The sequence below is a fragment of the Protopterus annectens genome, chromosome 8.part0 (genome assembly GCF_019279795.1).
Source record: "Protopterus annectens isolate FY-2018-M chromosome 8.part0, PAN1.0, whole genome shotgun sequence".
In the NCBI taxonomy this organism is placed as follows: Eukaryota; Metazoa; Chordata; order Ceratodontiformes; family Protopteridae; genus Protopterus; species Protopterus annectens.
In genome coordinates, this window is record NC_056741.1 from 661,439,745 (window position 1) to 661,465,429 (window position 25,685).

Genomic DNA, 25,685 nt, shown 5'->3' on the forward strand with positions numbered 1-25,685 from the left:
AAGTAGCATTACCCTCAGATTTTGCTTGCTTGTACCTGTTACAGTGCTGAATTTGTCATTTGAATCTTGCCTAAAAAAGGCATTATAGGGGTGGCAAGAGCTTTAGCCAGTATCCGGAATCCCAAGAGTGACAGGTGCAGGCCATCTCTGGCAAAGCATCGTGGTTTGTCAATCATGTCATCCCAGATAGACAGATACTGGATCCCCTTAGAATTACGCCAGAAGTTTAGCCAATTGTTGAAGTCAATCATTTTGTCCTTGTACTGTGATATCATTCTGGGTGATGGCAGGATGCTACTCAGGGCTAGGGTTATACCTGCCTGGGCTACAAGATTAGAAAGCTCCTCCATGTCTCTTTTCATGTAGTCCAAGGAGGTACGTCTCAGGTCATTCACACCAACATGGACAATGACAGAGTCATATTTGCACTTGCTGTGGAGTGACCTGAGTACATGCATTATGTGGTGGATCCTGGCACCTGACAGGCAGCTGACAGTAACTTTCTCTTTGTTTAGCCTGGTGAGTGAAACATCAATGTGCCTGACTATAGAGTCACCTATGACTAGAGTGTTGGGTACATTGTTATGCCTTATGGGCTGTGGTTGAGTGGCACACTGAGTTTGTGGGCTGTGTGTCATTTGGGTTGTGTTGGGGGGTGGAAGTTCTTTGTGTTTCTGCTTTGGATGTCCCTGTTGCTTGGGTAAATTTTTTTTGAGAGCCTCCGCAAATGTAGGCATGTGTTTTGTGTTTCTATGTGTGTGTTTTGGTGGTGTAGATTTTGAAGGACTATGTGATGAGTGTGGTGTGGTACAAGTGTTTACCTTCTCCTCTTGACTGTCTAGTCCAATCTTGGGTGAAGAGAGCTTTGCTTCCAGTTTGGTTATATAAGTGCATCTCTCACAGGTTGTAGTGTTGGGTGGTAGGAGGAGAGGGTTGTCTGTGTACATGAGGCAATTGCTGCATTGCCCCAAGATACCCATATTCATCAGGTAGACAGGAGAAAACACCGGGAGCTGACCCTTGGACATGCCTGGATAGGTGCTTATTTATTAAGTACTAAAAGCTGATTTCCTCTAGACAAGCGAGGAAAGTTGAGTGCTGTAGTAATTTGTAGATTATTTAGTGCTTACAATGAGTTCTGAACAAGTGCTGAGCTCAAACAAACAGATTTGAGTGCTGAAACTACAAAACTGGCTAGTTCTAACAAACAAAATAAGCTAGATGGCTTCCCTCCAACGCAGAAAGGCTTGGGAGTTCAGAAGCTTACAAACAGTCTTGGATACAGCAAATCTGTATCTGAACTAGATAACTTATAGGAAAGGCAGGAAACAAGCTTAGAAAAAAAAAAATATATATACATATATATATATATATATATATATATATATATATATATATATTTTTTTTTTTTTTGTAAAGTGGAAAGGGGAAAGGAGGAGCAGTAGCTAACTGGGTTGGCCTTTTCAAATGTTCTCCCTGGAATAGGTAGAATGAGGTAATGACAATAGAATGGGAGTAGTGTCCCAGATCAGATTTACAGTAGAGGTGGGCAACTGCAAAGCCACCAAGTATAAAAACAGGATACCAAGAGGGACAGAGGGTGGGAAACAAAAATCAGAACAAACAAACCCAACCAGATGCTTAACAATTGTAGAAAATTCTACTTAATACCACGCACACAGTGAGTAAAATAAAAGTGCTATAAATAACTCAGAAATAAGCAAAAAACAGGATACTTAATGTTATATATCACAGATTAGTTAGCTCAGAGCCCTTCCTCTGACTTCCTCTGATTAGCTCAGTGTGAAATGGCAGAAACAGTCACAAGTTAACTTCTTAAGTAACAAAGTTGAAACCTGAAACAACTTTAAAAAAGCTTGAAAGAACCAAATGAGGTGCTTACTCCAAGGTGTAGTCCAGGCAACCCCAGTCAGCCAATGACCACAAACAATTCACTCTCACTGAAATGCTATACTGGCTTTGGCTAAGCTATGATGGCCTGGGACATGTGCTCAGACACACAGCCTCTACTAACAAACAACTAGGCCCAAAACACAAGCCTGAATATGGACAATGCTACACTACCAACACTACTTAGGTAGAAAAAAAAAACTGCAGAAATGTTTAAACAGATAAAGGATCAAGGAGACTCTAGAGAATGCATTTAAATGCAAACAAGTTATATGATACACTCCTAGCAGGAAATCAGAACAAACAAACCCAACCAGATGCTTAATAATTGTAGAAAATTCTACTTAATACCTCACACACAGTGAGTAAAATAAAAGTACTATAATATGTGGTAGTATGGCAATCAGGAACTGGTAGAATACCCTAGATGCTGATGCCTGTGGGATCCCCATTATCTCCCCTGTCAGTCTTTGGAAAGTTCCTGTAGTTAGTATCCTAAGAGCTACACATACCTTTGTTTCCACTGGGATGGGATCCCCTCTGTTGGCTCTGGGTCTGAGCTGAGGCCGGCAGAGCTAAGCGAGTTCTTGTAGTATATCCCTGTCCACCCTGTAACACTCTACAGTCTCCAGCTCATGTAACTCCTGGAAGATAACCCTGGCCCTAAACACTCTTCTCCTTCTCAATCTAGGCCTCTGGTCAGCAGTATCAGCAGCAGCATTGACCTCAGCATCTAGCGCATACAGATGTAGCAGTTTTGCAGCAGCTCCTAGTATTCCTTCAGTTAAAAATCCTAAATCTGTACTCCACTGGTGCAGAGTATGGGGGTGAAATCAGATTGTAGGGTGTATGCAACCTTTACAGTGCTCTGCTGTAGGTACAGCCTTTGTGATTGGCTACCTATGACACATTCCACCTGCCAAGTACATCATTAAGGACTGTTAATGGCCCTAGTTTAAGTGAGACAGGGGTTATCAGTACTTAATATACCATTGCCTTTCTCAGCCAATTTTTTTTGTTTTCTTTGGACAGCCTTCCTCACTCAGCACCATGGCGCAGTATGCAAACACGTGCCAAAATGGTAAACAGTGCTTAGCACTAAGTGTACATGTCTCCATGAAGGGTCATGCTCAGCATGGCAGCACACCACACAAACATGCTCAAACATGATGAAACACGTGCCCTGAAGGTAAACAAAGCCGAGGAGACAAGGAACACACCCACAGTAGAGCATCGATCCATTGAAACATGTGCTGCTGAGCTCCAATGAGCTTACAAATCCTCAGAACCCCCCCCCCTTGTTGTCAACTACCACTTCTGTGGACAGCAACACAGTTCTGTTCCTACACAGAAGGGATCTGTGGATACGGATACCCATTTATGCTATTCAGCAATGCCATCTCATTTGTATAGAGATCCATGCACACAACCTGGAAATGACACAGTTCTAGGCCCTGCCTCCTTAGCCACAGAACCATTCCACCATTGTAGATACTCCATACATTATTGTGACATACTTATAAATTTTGTTTTTGCACTTTTTAATTTTTTTTTTCATAATGGCATGCTTGAGCACTGTGGAGTGCCAAGCAAACATGCCCTAATTATTAAAAAAATAAATAAAATTGATTTAAATTATTTTCCATATGGTTTTGGACACAGGTTGGATAGTTTTGCACATATCTGTGTCTGCTATGTATTTCTGTCCATCTAACTTCACTTTTACAACCCCTGTTGTCTGTTTTATATCCTGTACACAGAATTTTTACAATGGACACCAACACTGGGTCTAAAGGACTTCCAATCTGCTTCTTGGATTGCTCTACCACCCTCATTTGCATGTAGTTCACCTGCTTATCAGGTAATTTGCTTGCCATGGATACTTTCTTGTAGACATGTGTGTGCTCACCACCAGTCTCTCTTTACTGTATCGCACACCTGTTTACTTTTGTGTAAGATGCATGCCACTATGACTACATGGAAAATAAGTCCATGCAGACTTTATTAAATTCCCCCCATGATTCTTTTTAACTATAGAATTTCTAGAATTAGTAAAAATCAGCAAAGCAGTCATATGTATAGATTCAAAACTTGACTAAGTTGAACATAATGACGTAGTTAATTTCAAGCCTACCTGGATAGTTCTAAACAATGCTCTCAAAAAGTCATGCTGAAGACAAATTGAGTGGCTGGACATCACTGACAAATCCAATCAATTTCTCTGATTATTCTGAGCTTTCATCATTGAATTTGATATAAAAGAAGATATGGCAACAGCATGTCAAGAACATTTTCTTTAATTTTGACAGTGAACTTATTTATTACCCAAAAAGAAAGTAAAATAATGTTTGAGATAATTTCTAAAAGTAAGTTTATTATGTAATTTCTTACCTACTTAGCTAATATCTGCAATTTGTAGATGTTGTTCCTTTAGTGAAACAATATTATCTTTACTAAATACAAGTCAGGCTTCCAACTTGTGTTGGAAAAGCAGAGAAACAATTTTAATAAAAGTAGAAATACTGGTAGGAGGGCTAATTATACACACTCTGTAGGAATCATTCAGAAGTTGGTATGGGCCAGGTGATTCTTTTTCAGAGGTGGAAATTAAACAAAGTAGTTGGAAACAATCTAGGCAAGCATGGAAAGAACATGTAAGCTCCACACAATCTGTGAGCTTTTAATGTGAAAATTAAACAGGAAAGAAATGTTGGTCTACTGTACATAGATTCTCAAAAATACTATATGGAAAACTATATTAATTAAAGTATTAAAGATTTTGCATGAACTTTGTTGTACATCCTTTAAAGTACAGCAAAAATTTAAGAAGCCTTGCAAATTTCTACAAGATGAAGAGGAAAATGCATTCAATGAAGCAAATGATTTCATCATTTATAAATGTATATACCTCATCCTACAAAATAAAGGAAGTGTATAACTATGTATAGCTATTCTATTTTTATCTATAAAAATATAAAGATCCTTGACTTTTTGAAGCTAATCAAGCTGGAATATGGCTTTGCAGTATTAATTAACTGAGAGACATGAATAGGAATACATTAGAATACTTTCTATATTTTATTAAAATGATTAAGGGTGCCTTGTAATATAAATAGAACAAATGTATTAGTATTATCTGTAAACAACATTTTAATTACTAGAATACCAAAGATAAATGTAGATAATATAAACAATCTTCTAAACAAAATGGCAAACTTTTTGATGCTAAAAACATTTTGAAATAAACATAATCTTGGACAGTCTAGGTACAGAAGGACAGCTAATTTTAATTAAAGGAAGTTAAGTTTCCACAGAATATAGCTTAGGTTAAGTAACAAAAAACTACATATTCCACACAAATGCAATATGATTAATATAGCAGCTATACAAGTCATATATGTATATCTCCATAATTGTAAATAACACAAGTATTTTGTGTACTTCCTAGAAGTGTTGCCTCAAAGCACTAGATTCTGTGGTTGGTCCCCTGCTGGGTGCCTTCTGGGCAAAAGTTGATTGTTTGCTGTATAGTTAAAGGTTTTTTTCTGGATTCTTTGTTTCTTTTCACATCTCAAAGACCTGCAGATAGTGATGTTCTAATTGCCAGGGTGTGTGTGTGTGTGTGTGTGTGTGTGTGTGTGTGTGTGTGTGTGTGTGTGTGTGTGTGTGAGTGTGTGTGTACGTGTATTCAGATTGGCATTGCCAGTGGTTGCCAGAGCTGCTTCGAAGCAAGGAATGGAGGTAACTTTGCTTGAGTTCACCTAGATGGATCCCTGATTACCTTTGTGGTCACTTCAAGGGAAGGGGTATGGGCTCTTTTTTGAATAGCTGAAAAAACACCAGTAAACCAATAAATGAATAAATAAAATTTCAGGTTAGGCAGAAACTCCAGGTACTCCAGGGTATTCGTTGTAGTATAAAAAATCCACTTTATTCACAATGAATTACGATGTGTAACAGATAACAAAGACAGGTTTTAGCGCTTTCATCTATAGAATGCAATTAACTTTTCTATGATGTCACCAATTTAAATTCATTAATTAATATTTAAAAAGATATAAGCCTGGTTCCATTGTTTGAACAAAATACTTCAACTAAATGTATTGTGAATATCCAAAAGGAACATCTCGAAATGAATACAGTTTAAAAACCTGAATATTATAATAAATATTACTTTTAGTAAACATGACAAAACCAATTTGATTTGTGAACTTATGGGTTTAGTCTTGGACAATAACTACTTGTGTTTTGAGGGGGAATTTTATCAACAAATCAAGGGTGTACCAATGGGTGCAGCGTGCTCCCCTGTCTATTCGAATCTAGTACTCTTAGGTTGGGAAATGGAACATATTTTTGAAAGTCAATACATGTCTAAAATAAAATTATACCTTAGATACCTGGATGATATCTTTATTCTATGGGGTGGCCTAGAAGAAGAAATTCCATTCTTTATTGATTATATTAATAAAAGTACCAATTTTTTGTCTTTCACTTTTCATTATGATAATTTAGGGATGAATTTTTTGGACACTTTCATTTCCAAAGACACAAAAGAAGGAAAATACAAGTCACAGGTTTATAGAAAAAAGACATTCTGCAATGCATATCTACACTTTGAAAGTAGTCATCCTCTACCACAAAAAAATTGGCATTATTAAAGGACAAGCTATTAGGGTAGCATGAATGACTTCCAAAAAGGAAGATCTACTAGAAGAATTTTGTTTTTTGAGTGAAATGTTCTCCGAACATGGTTACCCTATTGATCTAATTCATTCTGTTTTAGATGAAATATATAAAGAATGGGGGATGAAATACCTACCACTTTTGGGTAACAGTGAAACTTTTGGTCAAAATTCCAGTCAACATATAGATAATAACACACAAAATGCTATTAATTTCAACACAGCTTGTGTGTTGCAATATAATTCTAGATCTGATAAAATCCGAAAAATTTATCAAAAAAACTGGAATATTTTTAGAACTAATGATGAAGTCTTTAGTAAGATGGGAAGTAAACCTAGGTTTGTAAACAAAGTAGGGCAAAATATAAAACAATTGTTGGAAAATAAACAAAGTACCATTTCAGTTATACAAGGTACTAAAACATGTGGAATGTGTCATTACTGCATGTACATTAACCAAGAACAGAGTATGGTGTTAAATAATTGTGTAAAAAGCAAAGTGTATTTTAAGAAGGGTAATTGTAACACCAAGGGAGTGGTCTATTTGGCTATGTGCAATTCTTGTAAAAATTTCTACGTGGGTAAAACCGAACGGGCATTAAAACGTAGAATATATGAACATTTAAATGATATAAAGAATTCAAAAAGCACAAACGCCTTGTATAGACACAGTATTGGCTGTGCCAATTTTGATAAATTTGTTTTCAGTATTCTTGAAGTGGTAAACATAGATCCGAGAGGTGGGGACTGGAAAAACATTTTAAAGAAAAAAGAAAGCTATTGGCAATACAAGTTGGCATCTATGTTTCCACCTGGTGTAAATGACCACGTTTCTTTAGTACCAATATTGGTAGAAAGAGCAAATGATATTTAATATTTTTGCAACAATAAAAAGAATTAATAATATATATTTTTATAACTTATCTACAACAATGAAATATCCATATTTGATAACATATAAATTATATTATAGAAACTATATATATTGTGGTGTTTAAATAGTATTTCATGCTTTTATTTTAATAAGAACTTGTTTTTAATGGTTTTTATATTCATTAATTTTATTTAGTGTTTACCAAAAGTAATATTTATTATAATATTCAGGTTTTTAAACTGTATTCATTTCGAGATGTTCCTTTTGGATATTCACAATACATTTAGTTGAAGTATTTTGTTCAAATAATGGAACCAGGCTTATATCTTTTTAAATATTAATTAATGAATTTAAATTGGTGACATCATAGAAAAGTTAATTGCATTCTATATTTAAATGGTTAATTTTTTTTCATTCGTTGTTTCTGATGAAGTCTCATTCAGAGATGAAAGCGCTAAAACCTGTCTTTGTTATCTGTTACACATCGTAATTCATTGTGAATAAAGTGGATTTTTTATACTACAACGAATACCCTGGAGTACCTGGAGTTTCTGCCTAACCTGAAATTTTATTTATTCTTTTTTGAATAGTGGTTTAGTGGGATCTCAGTGCATAAGTTGGGGAGGTGGATCTTTACTCAAGTGCACTAAAAACTGAATGAATGTCTCAAAACAATGAAACACCTTCTAACATGGCTTGTTGAACCACAGGCCATGGCCATTGGGCATGTCTGAATATAGCCTGTTCGTGATGTCATTTGTGGAGTAACTGTTGGCTAGGTGTATTGCTTCTGGGACATCCTGTCATCCATCTGGATCCTGCATTGCTCTCATACATGTGTTCTCTTTTCTTATGTGTCTTTTGCAAAAACCTTGTTTGATGTCTACTCTCAATATCATAGACTCTCCCTTGTCTGTACCCATCCACAGTCTTTGCCCACTTTTGTGTGCATACCACCTTTGTATGTCTGTTTCTGTGTTTTATGATTTTTTCTCTGTCCCTAATACATTTCTTTTATCCAGTGACTCTTTCTACAACCATTATAGTCACCTTCCCCACCTACACTTTTTCTTTATTGCAAATTAGCCTCTCTCTCTCTCTCTCTCTCTCTCTATCACACACAGACACTCACACACCCGCACACACACACACACACACACACACACACGCACACATGCACACACACACATACACACACACACACACACACACACACACACACACACACACACACGCACACACACACACACACACACACACACACACACACACACACACACGCACACACGCACACACACACACACACACACACACACACACACACACACACACACACACACACACACACACACACACATGCACATAGGTGGTAGCTAGGCTAGCAGCCATAGAGCTCTTACAAAGCTTAGCCATGTTAATCCCAATTGCTCCATGTGTTCTTATTAAGTGAATGGATTTTGCAGAGTTAGTCTTTGGTTGACACCAACTCCCCCTGTCCATGAGCAACATGGATGCCACCCCAGGTTTGAATTTGTGATCTCCCATCCATTTGTCCAGGTTGGGCTTGAATAGGGTCAGTTCTCAGCTAATTGCCCTTGTGGACCATTTAAACCTAGCAAATGTCCTCTTCGTGAGGATCAAACCCCATATCTCTTGTCTGTAAGTTAAACACCTTGACCGTTATGCCAACCTCCAGTTCCCTAGAACATTATTTGAATGGATACACACTCAAGTTGCCTGCTGTCAGATTAAAACCCCTAAACAGCTAGTTACAGAAGCTTGAGAACACAGTACTTAACATTACTGCCACAACACAAGATCTCCTTCCTTCCTTCATTCCTTCTTTTGTTCCTTCCTTCTTCTGTCCTTCTGCCTGTTATACATTATGATTATCATTGTGAGTTTCCACTGCTTGTTATTTTCCTATTTCTTACTTTCCTCTTCCCCAGTTTCATTCCCATTTAAACAATGAAGCAGTTTGGCACTTTGCTTTAATGGTATTCATTGGCCTATCTAGCTGACCTTGAGGGACAAAAATACAGCACTTCATCATGTAGCCTAGCAGTCTGGACGTTGGTATAGAGGATTAAGACTTTGAGCTGTAGTTCCCATGGCCCAGAGTTTGATATCTTTTGCCTACTGTTTGACCTTTTGCAGGCATTTAATAGAACAGTGCTTGGGGCAGTTGGCAATTGGGAATTCAGGACAAGCTCTTCAGTGCTACTCTGGACTGCAAGCCAGGTAACTACTTATTAACATACATGAGCAATGCTGCACATAGCCTGCCATTGTAGAGGCATCAGGCACTTTATTCAAGCACACTTTGGCAGTGCTAGTCATTCAATGGAACTGTCTGGCCATGCTCTTCCCCATAATGCAGGAGAACTGTAAAAAGGGGAAGAACCTAAGTATGGCATGGATTGACTACAAAAAAGCATTTGATAGTATCCCACATTCATGGATAAAAGAGTTCTTAAAACTGTGTAAGATACACCCTACACTGATTGACTACATTACACCAACCATGAAACAGTGGCAGGCCACTTTGCAATTAAGTCATGATAAAGGATAGATTATTATCCCAGGGATAAAAATTCAAAGGGGGTTTATTCCACGGTGACTCTCTGTCACCGTTGCTATTCTGCCTTGCCATTAATCCATTAAGATGTTTACTTAACAGCTTAGGCTATGGCTAAACGTTGGCTTCTAGAAAACAACAAAGTCTAATGACTTCTGTTTGTCTCTTTGTTGATGATTTAAAACTGTATAGCCCATCAGATGAGAAACTGAAAGCACAGCTGCAGTTGTCAAAACTTTTTCAGATGATATTAGAATGTCATTTGGTCTTAATAAATGTGCAAAAGCAACCTTTAAAAAAAGGAAAAGTGCAGCACAGGAAAACATCAGTTTGGGACAAGAATGTGATATAAAAGAACTTGAGCAAACTCAGTAAGGAATATTTTAGAAGACTTAAATTAATCCTGAGTACAGCATTGACATCTAGGAACAAGATCCAAGTTATAAATCAGTTTGCTCTTCCTGTCCTGACGTACAGTTTTGGAGTGACTGACTGGCCCCAAAAAGTGTTGAATAGATTAGATATTAACACAAGAAGGATGCTTCATGCTCAGAAAATGATTTATAAAAATCAGCGTGTACCAAGATTATATATTCTCCTTTCCAAAGGAGAGATGGGCCTCCTTGAAATTGATTACATGTACAGATCTGCAATTGTGGGACACCACACATATCTACTGACCTCACAAGTTCCAAATATAGTGAAAGTTTTGATACATGAGGAGAATAAATCTAAGATGACCTCTCCGCTTAATTTAGCAGAAGCATATCGACATCAAGCAGAAATGGAAATCAAACCAGAAGTAGATAAAAACCAGGCAACAAATGAATGTGCCAAAAAACAAAAGAAAGAATATAAGGTGAAGGACCAGATGAGAAGGCAAGAAATGTGGAAAAAAACATAAATATAATTGCAAGTATAGAAAATTTCTGGAAGAGGCTCATGTTGATGAAGAAGGACTGCAGGTATGGTTAAGAAAAGGCAAATTCAAACCAAGAAATGAAAGGTTAATATTGGCAGTCCAAGATAGTGGGCTACATGCATGCTGGTTTACAAAGTCCATTGAACATGTTGGAGTAACAGACAAATGTAGGTTTTGTAAAACCGAGTTGGAAACAGTCATACACCTTGTTGCTGGTTGCGACACACTAATGGCAGAAGGACTGTATACTGAAAGACATAATAAAGTGGTGAGACTATTGCACTGGGGATTGTGCAAACATTATGGTATCAACGTGGTTAAAAACCCTGGAAACATGAGACACAAAGCATCATAGAAAATGATGAAGCTTATATCACATGGGATCACCCATTATCAACACTTCAAAAGATAGATGCTAGAAAACCGGATATAGTGGTCCAAGAAAAGAAGACAAAAGTAGCATTGATCATTAAAATCACAACATCCAATGACTACAGTGTGTTGTGTGCAGAGAGACACAAAGTCATAAAATATCAGGATTTGCAGGCAGAAATGAGAGCAATGTGGAAGAAGGATACCCAGACAGTTCCAATAGTAGCAGGAGCAACAGGTCTTATAAAAAAGAATTAAAATCATATTTAGATATGTTACCAGTCCATGTAACCCCATAAGAATTGCAGAAGGAGTCATTACTGGGCACATTGCAGGTGCTGCAAAGAGTACTTTTGGTTGACATCAAAGATTGAAACAATACTAATTTCATGAACTTTAATCATTAGGAATGGGGTCCATTCCTGTCATGGTATTAAAAACCCAAAAGATTTGGAGAAATTAGAAGACAGTAGCTCTATTTCACTTTGCAGTCCTTTCCTCATATATCAGCACTACATAACTCTTACTACATATCTGTTTAACTCTGGCCTTTGCTGCACTACAGGTTGTATGGTATTTCCCGCTGTGTTGCTAGGTTTGCACTTATATATAAATCCTATTCAAGATGTTAACAATATATCTATTGCTTAGACTGTTTTGCATACATCACCATTATGTTACTGGCTGTTTGTGATATATGTAAAGCTGATTTTGGTGCTACCACATTTTGAAGGAATGTATGATTTGGGGTCTGTGTTATCCTGTCAACAGGGATGCACTTATTTGTTATAGAACTTAAGAAAGTTCCACAAGTTGTAGGTGATGTTTGAAACTGTACTGCATAATTCACGGAGTTTTCCCCAGCTGGAGAATTTGGTCCACTGCCATTTGTGAGTAGTACAGAGTGGATAAAGTATAACATTAATTTCTTTCTCTTTTTTTAACCACAAGATATTTTTGGATTGTATAGATATTACTTGTTATTAATGGTGCAATAATTTTCTTATATATTGATATGAGGGTCATCATTTTTTTTTTCATTTGTATGCATTCAACAGTCTAAATAAGAATCCCCTTGATTGATTAATACATATGTGTGAGTTCAGAATTGTTCATATCTTTGTTAGCTCTGTACTAGAAAGATCTACAAACTAATAGGTACATACATTAGATACTTTGTCTAAAGATGGGAATTTTAATGCTGGACTGTCACAGAACAATGATGAAATATGTAATCACTGTTCCAGTCTATTTCAATAATTTCACAGCAGAAGACATTTCACTGGAAGACAGCTCACATACAATTTATGTATCAACACTGGAAGTCATGTATGTTTTCAGGAGCCAGCTGTGTATGTTGGTAATAATTGCTGCAGAAGTTAAGTTGTTGGGTTGTATATTCTCAAAGTGTGCTGCCCTGTAGGAATTTTGGGATGCTCAGAGTTATGATCTTCGAGAATTGAGCTATATTAGGCTCCAACTTCTTTCTTTCTTTCTTTCTTTCTTTCATTCTTTCTTTCTTTCTTTCTTTCTTTCCTCTTTTTGCAAATATCTGGAAGTTTCTTATTACCTTCTTACAAGGAATTTTAAACTTAATTGATTTTAGAGTCTGATATATTCAGTGCATGATTACAGAATAGGCTTTATCCTGCTACCTGGGGTTTAAATTTTGACAGAAAGCACCAAATTCAATTATTCAAAATACTGTTCTGTTATTATCTGCACCTTGTATGATTAGCAACCTGTACTTTATTCTCATACAAAGAGAGTTGGGCCATACAGCTGGCAGTTATTGCCCATTCTGACATCCTTTAACCAAATGGTTGTGATCCTAATATCAAATCCCGATTTAACATGATAGCTTCAAATGACTACATATTCTGATAAGGGTACACATTACATCAGTAAATTTTTATCAGTTTATCAGGGTCGGAGACTCAGCAGACAGTATACTTGTGTATGATGTGAGCATACTGGAAGGCTGTGAGCTGTCAAATGCTTGGATTGAAATTACACATCATAAACTGTCAAAGGTTTGAGAAAAATGACGGTATCCTAATTATGATTTTAAGTCACTGTAGGTACATAGTAAGGTCCCTGATGCCTCAAGAAAGCAGTATGATGTCACTTCACATGAGTGAGAATAAGTGAAAGACCTGAGGTTATCTGACTTTTAGTCAGGCTTAAATTAAAGAAAAAATGATAGATTTGCTATGCTGAAGTATAAATCCTCATATATATGGGCACCTCTGGATAAAAAAGCCAAGATAGTGTTATATCTCAATGGAGCTGGCGTGCCAAAGAAGCATGATACTTCTTTGGCTTGTTGTCCAAAGAATTCATTCATCATGGGGTCATAGATATTACTTATTTTAACATTTAAAAATATTTGCATAGTACTTTATGCAAGATACAGAGTGCACAGAATGCAATCCCTCTGACGTTTGTAGCATGGCACTGCAATGGTCTGATATTAGCACAAAGATGTAATGCTTGAGGAGTTCACACAGATGAAAGAGTGGATCCACTGATGTGAGAAACAGCTAGGGTAGTGTTTTCAGTGTCATTAAAGTGACTTTGCAGAAGGCTTGGAACATAAAGTTGGCCTTTTTGCTATGATACAAAGTTTTACAAGGTGATTGACACAAGTGAAAGTATAGTGCTTTAAAAAGATTATGTTAATACTGAAGTAATGGCCTAAAAACAGGACTATATATTCTAGGCTATACTTTCATAATAATGTATGTGGATGGAGAAAATGAGAACAACATTTAATGAAATTATAATAGTAATAATTGATTAAAAAGTATATCCACTGTTGCATCTGATAACTTAAAATGGAAGCAGTGGAACTAAGAAGAAAACAAGTCTGGTAAGATACTGGAATATATAAAAACATTTATCAGTAATTAAAAATGCAAAGATACTACACTTCTGATCCCCTCTAGAGTATTTTGTGCTGTTCTTGAGGCCTTATCAGACTACCAACTTGCAGATTAGCATGTTCTTTTGTACAAGGGACTTTGATGACTGCATTTCAAATGAGGACAGTAAAAGCTATGGATGGTCTGTTTTTGAAGCCATCTAAAATTAAATGTTTTTAGCATTTGTAAGTATAGCATTTGGTAAAGCTATCAGATAACTGTATGGTAGAAACAACTGAGTGCCTGAAAGTAATCATCGTAGTCCTGTGAATGCTTTCTGTCAGTAAAGTAATGAATGAGAACTACAGGAGAAAGTGAAAAAAGCTCACAGTGGGTGGGCAGCTTAAAAGACACATATGAAACTATTATGTCCCAAAAGGACAATGCATCATTAGAAGAGTCTCACTATGTTGGGGTTAGGGTAGAAGCAATAACTGAGTTCAGGAATGCATGACAGATCTATAATTCTATTGCAGGGTCTGAAAATAAGGACGTACAGCTTAGCCAATAAATAGGCAGGCGACTTTTGTCTTGTCTAGCATTAAATACATATGCTGGCTTTCTATTTGCTGATAGTTTCACTTCCTTCAAAGAAGCGATAACTATTTTACTCAAAATATATTCTGAGCTAAATAAACAGTATCCATTGGTAATATTTATATATATTTTTTCAGAAAATGCCAGTTTTTGTTTTGTTGCAATATGTTCTATATTTAAATTATTTTACAGTATGTAGCATTACCAAAAATAATAAAAAAACTGTTTGGTGATAACTAGCAAACACAGACAAAAGTCACTTAACTTTCAGTCTTAATTTCTACCATCCACCTGTATGTGTGGATATCACATAACTCAAAAACATTGACATTATACTGCTCATTTAGGACACAGTGTATCTAAAGCAGCACTTTACCTCTTTACCTTATCCTCATAATGAGAAGACGGTAACAGTCATGCTTTCATTTACTACCAGTAAGTCTACACTAAGCATGCACTTAGTGTAGCCTTTCTGAGCAAACAGACAGCACAAGCAATGTGGTAGGAGTTTTCTTGCATACAGAAAGTGTGCACACTTAGTATACACCTAGTGGCAACCTTCATGAACCCCAGGGGATACCTCTAACTTAGTGAACTTTCCAGTAGTGATGGGCTGTAATTTTCAGGATCTCATTTTTCCTTTTCACATAGTGTGGCTATGTATTTATTGGATGCTTCCTCTGCCATCTTTTAAATAACCAGTATTAAGCCAGTTGCAATGGCAACAAAATGCAGCAATCACACTCACATCTATTGTTAGGTATGAAATCCTATTCCAGTGTTTTATGCATGAGAGGTGAAAAGGGAAGACAAATAATCCTCTATCAAATAGAAATACAAAACTTTTGGTTAAGGTGAGGAAGAGTATTTATCCAAACATATAATGTTAAGTTACAGACACGGTCCATGTTTCTTTAACTAAACTAGTGATATTGAAATGGTTGCTGCAGAAATATGGAGCTATCACCCAGTAGACATTATACAAATAGTTTATACAGTATTGTATTATGTACCAAAAGAGAACCACATTTTATTTGACAATATATTTTAGTCTATATACAGCCAAACATCTTGCAGTGTATAACGTTATATGATTTGTATCACTTATTACAATCCATAACAAAGCAGCATTTTCATTTGTTAGGAAAATGCCATGGATGAGGAAATTTTGTGTAGTGACTTACATTGATTTGCTTGGATTGCACACTTCTTTAGTTACACATATTGTTTCGATATGATTCATATATATAATTGAAATGAGCATTCTGTCTACACAATGTACGTTAATTAACATATTTTATTGTCTCTGTAGCTCAAATCATTATTTTAAAAAGCTGTTAAATAGTATATTTATTTTTGTGCCTTTAGTTCCATAAATATGTTTTAATGAAATTATTCTTCATAAAAATGCAAGACATCCACACTTTATTTTTTAACTGTTATAATAAGTAAATTGGTATTTTATTCAGTCAGTTTTATTTCATATCGAATTAATTTACATTATTTTTATATTTAGACAGATCTGTCTACAATATCACTCCGTTTGTATTTCCCCCATCAACTGAGGAAATTAATCTAAAGAAGGCAAGCACACTTCTCTGCTTGGTGTATGGTGTCTCTCATGGTGAAATTGCAATATACTGGAACATTTCAGGTATACTTATGGACGGCCTGATTGATATGGGACCATCTATGTCAGAAGGAATGTATGCTGTGAAGAACCAGTTAACTGTACCTGCAGAAACATGGAACAGTGGTGTTATCTGCACATGCACAGTAGAAGCAGGCAATATGACATTCTTCAGAAGCATAAGCAGAGGTACCTATTTCATATGTAGATATAAAACAATACAATATGGCTTAGTAGTTTATATTATTTCTTTTTAATAATTAAACTTCCATGCAGTTTTAGCTAATCATTCAGCTTTGTGCATTTTAATGAACTTGAAAATTGCAATATACTTAATGCATCCAGCACAAGAATCTTGTTTATTCATAAGATTTATAGGATTAATGGGAGTTTTAGGGCATAGTTGTGTCACAGCCATCTGTGCCTTGCCAATGCCCACCCTTAGGATTTACCTACTTTATTGAGGAGGAATTTGTCAGTTAGTCCCAGTGTAAATTTACGGGTACTCATCCAATCATCCTAGTTCAATTTGAAGAATGATAATGCATCACAACATTTAACTTGCAGGGATAATATACTCACAGGTTGGGATAAATCTATCCATCTATCTCATTATATTTATGTGCTGATGAAGATTTACGTCACCCATCAAGATTGTATAAGATACTAAGGAAAGGGGTACTGTTGTTGTCTCTGTTGTTAGACAGGGATATTTAAGCCTGATATTTGCTTAGTTAGGAACCTGTTGGACTTCTCTAGCTTTTTGTTTTCTTTTCCTTCCTTCTTTCTTTTTTTTTTTTTTTTTTTTTTTTTTTTGTTTAACTGAAGTGCACCCTGAAGTGGGGTAGTGTATTTTATAATTGGTCTAATCAGTGCTGAGTATAAGGGCACAATGACATCTTTATAACAAGATGATATACCCTTGGCTATTAGTTTTGCAAAGAAAAAAGATTTCATAACTACAGTCTCTTCATCATGATCAAAAGAGTGGGACCTTTCATCTGAGGTACCCAAGTCTTTGACTACATTTCCATTTAATCATAATGTATTGTCTTTTCTGTATGTTGAGGGTAGATATTGTTTGCCAAAAGACATCTCTACACTTTTTCCATGATTAACTTGAGACCATTTTTGATACACCAGGTATTATATAGGGTAATTTCTTTCTGAAGAGTACAGGTAACAGAGAAGATCTTAACAATAACACCAATTTGCAGTTATTTGCAGACTTAGTTAATGAGGGTTCCTGGTTCTTAAATCAGAGAAGTAAATACTGGAAAAGGGGGTCCTGCTAGAGAGCCCTGTGGGACTTCTCTGGTTTCCTTCATACTTTTAGATGAGGCACTTGTCACATAAATTATGTGGGTTCTGTATTTTAGCTGGCTTACTATCCATCTTAACTCTTAAGGATCTATGTTTAATGCCTTTAACTAACAATGTCCTCATAGGGCACAATTTCTAAAGGTTTAGCTAGGCCAAGGTACAGTGTATGAACACCCTGTGTGACTCTCCCAAAGAAGTTAGTTAGATTTAGGTTCATAGGTTCATAGGGTCATACTAGGCTATCTGCCCTAGGGCATTTACAAGCCTAGCCAGAGTGTGTTTGGCTTTCGCCACCCTTTGAATTGAGTTTACTGTGCCCTTTATAAGGTTAGTTTACTGTGCTTCTGTCTAGTAGTGACACAGAAGTAATCCCCGAGGTAAACCTATGATCTCCCATCCACTCGTCAAGATTCCTCTTGAAGAGAGTCAGTGAGGGGCTCTGCCTAACATGTACTGGGATTTTATTCCAGAGCAAAGGGAGCCTCTGGGTTATGAATCTGTCCCTCTAGCATGTCCTATTTATTTCTGTTCTGAGGTTCAAGTCCCTCGAGTGCATAGCTCTAAGGGATTTGGATTTTCTGAGGTGGAGCATGTCCATCAATTCCGGGTTGGGCATAGCTTTATACGTCAGGCATAGATCGCCTCTAAGTAGGCGGTATGCAACTTAGTAGAGCTGGAGTTTCTTTAACCGAGCAGCATATGGCATCTGTTTGACTCCCTTGATCCTCTTTGTGAGGTACTTTTGGGGTCTTTCTAGTTGCTGCAGGTGTCAGGTAAGGTACATCCCAAATGGGGCATTGTATTCTATTATGGGCCTGATGATGGATGAATAAAGGGCACGATGACCTCTCTTGATCTAGATGTGAAACCTTGCATGATAAGGTGGGCTATATAGAAGGTATTTCTAACCACTTTGGCAATGTGGTTGTCAAAGGAGAGATTACTATCAACTTGGGTCCCCAGGTCCCTAATTACTTCCTCCGTACTTAATGGGTTGCCACCTATGTGGTAATTTGTGGGCACTTTGTTTTTGCCAAAGGGTATGATTATACATTTTTTGGCATTTAGCTTTAGGCCATGGCTTTGGCAACAGTTATCCATCTCTGTGAGACCCTTTTGAAGGATGTTCGTGTCAGCTAGAGAGTCGATTATGGGGTCCAGTTTGCAGTCATCTGTGAACTTGGTCAGCCACAGTCCTCCTGTGTTAGCCTGTACCTCAGAGAAATATATACTGAACAAGAGAGGTCCCAGGACTGAGCCTTGTGGGATGCCACTTGTGACTGGTTTCGAGTTTAATCATAATGTATTGTCTTTTCTGTATGTTGAGGGTAGATATTGTTTGCCAAAAGACATCTCTACACTTTTTCCATGATTAACTTGAGACCATTTTTGATACACCAGGTATTATATAGGGTAATTTCTTTCTGAAGAGTACAGGTAACAGAGAAGATCTTAACAATAACACCAATTTGCAGTTATTTGCAGACTTAGTTAATGAGGGTTCCTGGTTCTTAAATCAGAGAAGTAAATACTGGAAAAGGGGGTCCTGCTAGAGAGCCCTGTGGGACTTCTCTGGTTTCCTTCATACTTTTAGATGAGGCACTTGTCACATAAATTATGTGGGTTCTGTATTTTAGCTGGCTTACTATCCATCTTAACTCTTAAGGATCTATGTTTAATGCCTTTAACTAACAATGTCCTCATAGGGCACAATTTCTAAAGGTTTAGCTAGGCCAAGGTACAGTGTATGAACACCCTGTGTGACTCTCCTAAAGAAGTTAATTAGATTTAGGTTCATAGGTTCATAGGGTCATACTAGGCTATCTGCCCTAGGGCATTTACAAGCCTAGCCAGAGTGTGTTTGGCTTTCGCCACCCTTTGAATTGAGTTTACTGTGCCCTTTATAAGGTTAGTTTACTGTGCTTCTGTCTAGTAGTGACACAGAAGTAATCCCCGAGGTAAACCTATGATCTCCCATCCACTCGTCAAGATTCCTCTTGAAGAGAGTCAGTGAGGGGCTCTGCCTAACATGTACTGGGATTTTATTCCAGAGCAAAGGGAGCCTCTGGGTTATGAATCTGTCCCTCTAGCATGTCCTATTTATTTCTGTTCTGAGGTTCAAGTCCCTCGAGTGCATAGCTCTAAGGGATTTGGATTTTCTGAGGTGGAGCATGTCCATCAATTCCGGGTTGGGCATAGCTTTATACGTCAGGCATAGATCGCCTCTAAGTAGGCGGTATGCAACTTAGTAGAGCTGGAGTTTCTTTAACCGAGCAGCATATGGCATCTGTTTGACTCCCTTGATCCTCTTTGTGAGGTACTTTTGGGGTCTTTCTAGTTGCTGCAGGTGTCAGGTAAGGTACATCCCAAATGGGGCATTGTATTCTATTATGGGCCTGATGATGGATGAATAAAGGGGCACGATGACCTCTCTTGATCTAGATGTGAAACCTTTCATGATAAGGTGGGCTATATAGAAGGTATTTCTAACCACTTTGGCAATGTGGTTGTCAAAGGAGAGATTACTATCAACTTGGGTCCCCAGGTCCCTAATTACTTCCTCCGTACTTAATGGGTTGCCACCTATGTGGTAATTTGTGGGCACTTTGTTTTTGCCAAAGGGTATGATTATACATTTTTTGGCATTTAGCTTTAGGCCATGGCTTTGGCAACAGTTATCCATCTCTGTGAGACCCTTTTGAAGGATGTTCGTGTCAGCTAGAGAGTCGATTATGGGGTCCAGTTTGCAGTCATCTGTGAACTTGGTCAGCCACAGTCCTCCTGTGTTAGCCTGTACCTCAGAGAAATATATACTGAACAAGAGAGGTCCCAGGACTGAGCCTTGTGGGATGCCACTTGTGACTGGTTTCGAGTCTGACATGTCTCCAGCAATTCTGACTCTGTGAGTTCTGTCTTTGAGCCAGTTTGCAACCCATCTAGTGACATAGGGGTTTATATTTAAGCTGGATAGCTTATCTATAATGCCCGAGTGGGGTATTGTGTCGAATGCTTTTGTGAGATCCAGGTAGGCTGTGTGGACTACCTTCCCTTCATCTATGGCCCTGGTGACTGTCTCAAAGAAGTCGACCAGGTTCAAGAGGCAGGATCTGCCCTTAACAAAGCTGAATTGGGTAGGATCTAGTGTCTGTAGGTCCCCAATGTCTTTGTTTATGAGTTCCATGATGATCCTCTCCATAGCTTTGCAGACTAGGCTAGTCAGGCTTATGGGGCGATAGTTTCCGGGGTCCGTAGAAGCACCACCTTTGTGGAGTGGGACCACTGTTGCTGTACACCATTCTTTGGCCACATATCCTGTAGTAAGGCTGAGATTGTACAGCAGCTTTACGTGAGGGTTTAGTTCTTCTTGGAGTTCATGTAGGACGCAACCCAGGACACCGTCTGGTCCCATTGATGCTGTGTTTTTTGCTTTGGAGAGGGCGACTTTCACCTGAGCATCTGAGATGTTTAATGAGCAGGTCTACCTTTGATGAAGGCAAAGTGCTAAGGGTCTAAACTATTTAGACCTTTGATTCATAACTGATTATCATTTGTAAAACACACCATAGTTTTGCAGCTTAGAATTATAAAAGCTGAAGGGTTTGTACTTACTGCAGTCCATGGTGTGGTTGTACATCAACTATTATGGGGAAAATCACTAATGTTATATGCCATCATTCATGAACAAATCCTGTGCCTCAGCTTATGTTAAAAGAACCCTAGGACATCCACTCCCACATGGAGTATCAGTATGTCATAGTCATATTTTCTGTAAAAAAGGTTGTCTAGAGGCCTTGTAATGTCAGAGCTCCAGCCAACTAAAAGATGACTGACCATAACCCTTCCTTTGTCTAGGCTGTGTTACACATTTTTAACAGTCACAATATATGATATTTTAATGTGATTTTCCTGAGAATGTGGTTGAGTTCAGGGTGTAGGTGTCAGTTTCTGATGCTACTTTATTGTTTTAAGTGATATGGATGCCTGCAAATTGGCTAAGTTATTTGTGTTAAGTAAGAGTTTATTATCAGTAAATATAAGAGAGTTGCTACACTCATGAGGACTCCAAATGCCAAGAGGTTAGCAACAAAAGGGAAAAATGTCGGCTGATCTTGCATAATGTCCAGTGCTTCAAGTATTAGATGGGGAAGTACACAGATAAGGCAAACATGACTAACCAGATCAATTTTAATTTACACTTAAGAAAAGTGTACAGGTTAAACTATTTAGAGGGACTATTAATTCTACTATATGAAATAGTAAACATTCTAAACTATTTAAGTAACTATATGGTCTTGTGGGCAAAATATACTGGAATGTACACTGTTTGCAGTAAGTGAAGGAACAGGTCAACCGGTGGGCTTGACAGCTTGAAACTACAGTGGATCTCTTTAATAAAAGCAGATACCCCGGTTCTAGAACCACTCTGTGTTAATGACCACAGCCTTTTGGCAGCTCAAGCAGTGACATAGTTCTACATGCATAAGAGAAGAGTTAGACTCAATTATTTGTGGGCTAGTACCTCAAGGCATTGAATATTGGTATAGCACAGTTTGGGGAAAACCACCTCAAGGACAAACTAAAAAAATGGAGAATAGCATAGATCAGATCCAACAACCCACATTTATAAAATGCACGTTGCAGCCCTGCTATACACATAAACATCATATTTAATCCAAGGATTCAAAAATATCTCTCAGAACTTAACAGAAAATGGCAGTTATAGTTATAAAGTGCTTCCAAGCAGTCATAACAGTTGAACTATCCTGGCTGTCTCTTGTGAAACCAGAGAGAAAAAAAACATGATTTAAATATAATAGTTAGATCATTGAATTGCAGTAACAAATTGCAGCAGTTAACTCAAATTTGTTAAAATAAGAGCATAAAAGAACATAAAACACTTACTTTAGCTGTTATAGGATCTACATGAGAACAATGATAAACTAAATATCTTAATCTGATAACAAGATAGAGGATTACGATCAGGTCTTTGATCATAATCTGCTTATTATGTGTTCAACATGGATGCCAAGAAACTGAATATTTCGCTTGGCATCCATATTAACAAGTGCACACAATATCGAGTTACGGTTGGCAGCCCAGTCATAATTATTTGTAGCACATATTGACTTATTTGCTCCATGTACTATTAGTTAAAGAATACTGTACAGAAAACAGGCAAAAAAAACAGAAAGTGTTTTGCTGACTTTCAAAGCCTGTAAAGGAGTTGGCAATTACTGTCATGCAGACTGTAGGAGACTTTATGCATTTTGTGTGCAAGGGAAGAACTTCTATTTTGACTGACTGTAATTTTGTAAGACAACAGGCTAAAACAAATTTGAAATTAAGTTGCTTCATGTTCTACCATTGTCATTTGTTGGTCAACACTGCCAGCTTTTAATGCCTGGTGCCAGATGTGATCTTATCAGAGCTTAGGGGGTGTTTCACCACTCTAAGTGTTTTTAAGATTGAATCTCATGCTAGAGCAACAAGGCTGTCCTTTAACAGATATTGGAGTGTAACCACACTGTTCTATGCACTACAAATATTATAATAGATCACGAGGGACAGCATGTAGCTACACACTGCATGACTTCTGAAATAGCAAAGTTTTATTCAGTAATACACATGTGGGATCAATACATCTTCACCAACCATTAAATAAAAGAAGTATCCCATCTTCCTCATCTGATAACTACAGAGAACAGTATGACTATAAATAAACAATGGTAATTATATCTGTCATTCACACTGAATGGTCTCTGAAGACAAAGAAAAAAAGACAAATGCTACAGAGTGGAATGATTCTTTCTTCTTCTTCTTCTTCTTCTTTTACATTCTGATAGAAATTATCTTTATTGTCTTACTGGTATTTTCCTGAAATTATTTTATTTCTGTCAGTTAATTCATTATCTCATTTATTTTACAGGTCACTCCCAAGACTCAAACTTTCACCTGGAACTGACACCTCTTTGCTTTATAGGAGTGAATGCCTTTCTTCTTCTTTCCATCATTTCTGTTATAATCTATTATCAAAGAAGGCTAAGAAAAGGTAAATGCAAATTTTACTAATTTTACAGATTGCATGTAGCTGAACACTAGTAGGGATAGATAAGCAATTCTTACTTATATTTACTGATTTGTTTGCACAGAATTCAATTCTGAAGATTGCAAAGTCAAATGGTGAGTAGGTTTATAATTTAATATCTGTTAAAATAAGATCAGTTTTGTTTTAGAAAACCATATTTTTCTTAAGGGCTAGTAGATTACAAGTTTGAAAAAATAATCTATGATTGTATAAAACTTTGAACTTGTATACACATGCACCGTGAATTCCTTATTCTGTTAGCGTCTACACTACTCATACAACTATCAACTTGTCTCACTCTTATTAAACTAACCAGATGCACTTCCAACTGCAATCTGAATAAATGTCCTAATGGCCATGGTGCTGATGTCAGCTTGTATGTGTTATGTGGATTTGCTATCCCCATGTATAGCCTACTGTAAGGCATTCAAGTTTACAAATTTTTTTTTAAAAAGCTGAATAATATCACATGCTGCTGTTATATGGTGCCCTTCACATATTTTCATTTTATAAAGTATAGTCTGTGAATGGACATATGGACTGCTCATACATCTCCTTTTCAGACATCATTAAAAATTATACAATATCCGAAATGTTTGTATGATGATAAAGAAAAGAATATAATGTTATTTTTCACTAGACAAACGCATCAGTGAAAAAAGAAAAATCTTAGCCAGATGCTCCCACTGGAGACACAGTATTTTTCAAGGTGATACTGTGATCAATGTCTATTAAGTGACAGGTTCAGATTCACAACATAGGGAAGTGAAACTTGTGACACTAAAACACTACCAGCATCTCATTTTAAACTATTAGCTGATCAATTTTGAAACAGATGCCATGTTTTTGCTATCTATTGCTGACACTGTCAGGCCTCTTGAGTTTTCCTCTGTATTCACATTTAGTTCCACTACATTACAATTTTCAGACAAACTTGCACAGCTTTAGTGGGATGCAGTATGGATTCCTTATTGAAATGTAGGCACTCAAAATGGCGAGTGCCAATACGCCAAAAAAAGTCTAAAAAGCTGGAGAAGAGCAAATCTCAAAAATCAATTGTCTTTTTACAGGAGGCAACCCACCTCACCATATATATATATATATATATATATATATATATATATATATATATATATATATATATATATATATTAACTCCAAGATTGCCATGCCTTGGAGAAAAGGGGATATTTCAAGAAATGGTATCATGGACTCATATATAAGTCTAATCTTTAGGCCATTCGGTCTCTGCATTTCAGGACTCATTCTAGCAGGTTCCAACATTTCAAATGGTCACTGTGTTGGAGTTTGAGCATGTTTAGGCATTTGTATTTGCTACACCCTTCTTAGTAAGATTGTAAGATTAAGATTTATGTCTATGATATTCATGTGCACAGGTAACATCATACACTCCAGTGAAATTGTATCTGCTTGTTATGCTGATATGACTTTCATGGCTCATGTGAATCAGCAGCCAAATCACCGACACATTATTATTAGGTGTTTGAGACCAAGACTAATATGCAGGCACCACAATCAGGAATTGAAAAGTCCATATGCACAAAAGAGAAGACCATGTTGGGAGAAAAGTGAAGTTCTGGTCTATCAACTCATCTAGTGATAGGTTCATAGATTGGTATTAGGTTAATTGCTTTGTGGGCCATTTTAAGCCTAGTCAATTACCCAATGTGAGAATCAAACACTGCACCTTGTGTCTGTAAAGTAAACACCATAACCATTATGCCAACTTCCCATGAAACTCTATTCTCTGCAGTGTATTAAGAATGGGATTACCCTGAGAATTAAACATACATACATACATACATACATATACACTTAATCATAGG

The 25,685-nt window shown here is 37.0% G+C and overlaps 1 protein-coding gene across 2 annotated transcripts in view; it reads left to right on the top strand.

Annotated features, from left to right (window-relative positions):
• The window catches only part of LOC122808037 (immunoglobulin lambda-1 light chain-like), an 87,939-nt gene that overhangs the window by 29,052 nt on the left and 33,202 nt on the right, over window positions 1-25,685 (top strand). The window contains exons 3-5 of one of the 2 annotated variants that reach the window (XM_044079024.1): window positions 16,317-16,619; window positions 23,680-23,802; window positions 23,903-23,933. In XM_044079024.1, coding sequence (XP_043934959.1) covers window positions 16,317-16,619; window positions 23,680-23,802; window positions 23,903-23,933 — 457 coding nt within the window. The remainder of the gene's footprint in view (window positions 1-16,316; window positions 16,620-23,679; window positions 23,803-23,902; window positions 23,934-25,685) is intronic. The other variant, XM_044079025.1, reaches the window with a different exon arrangement.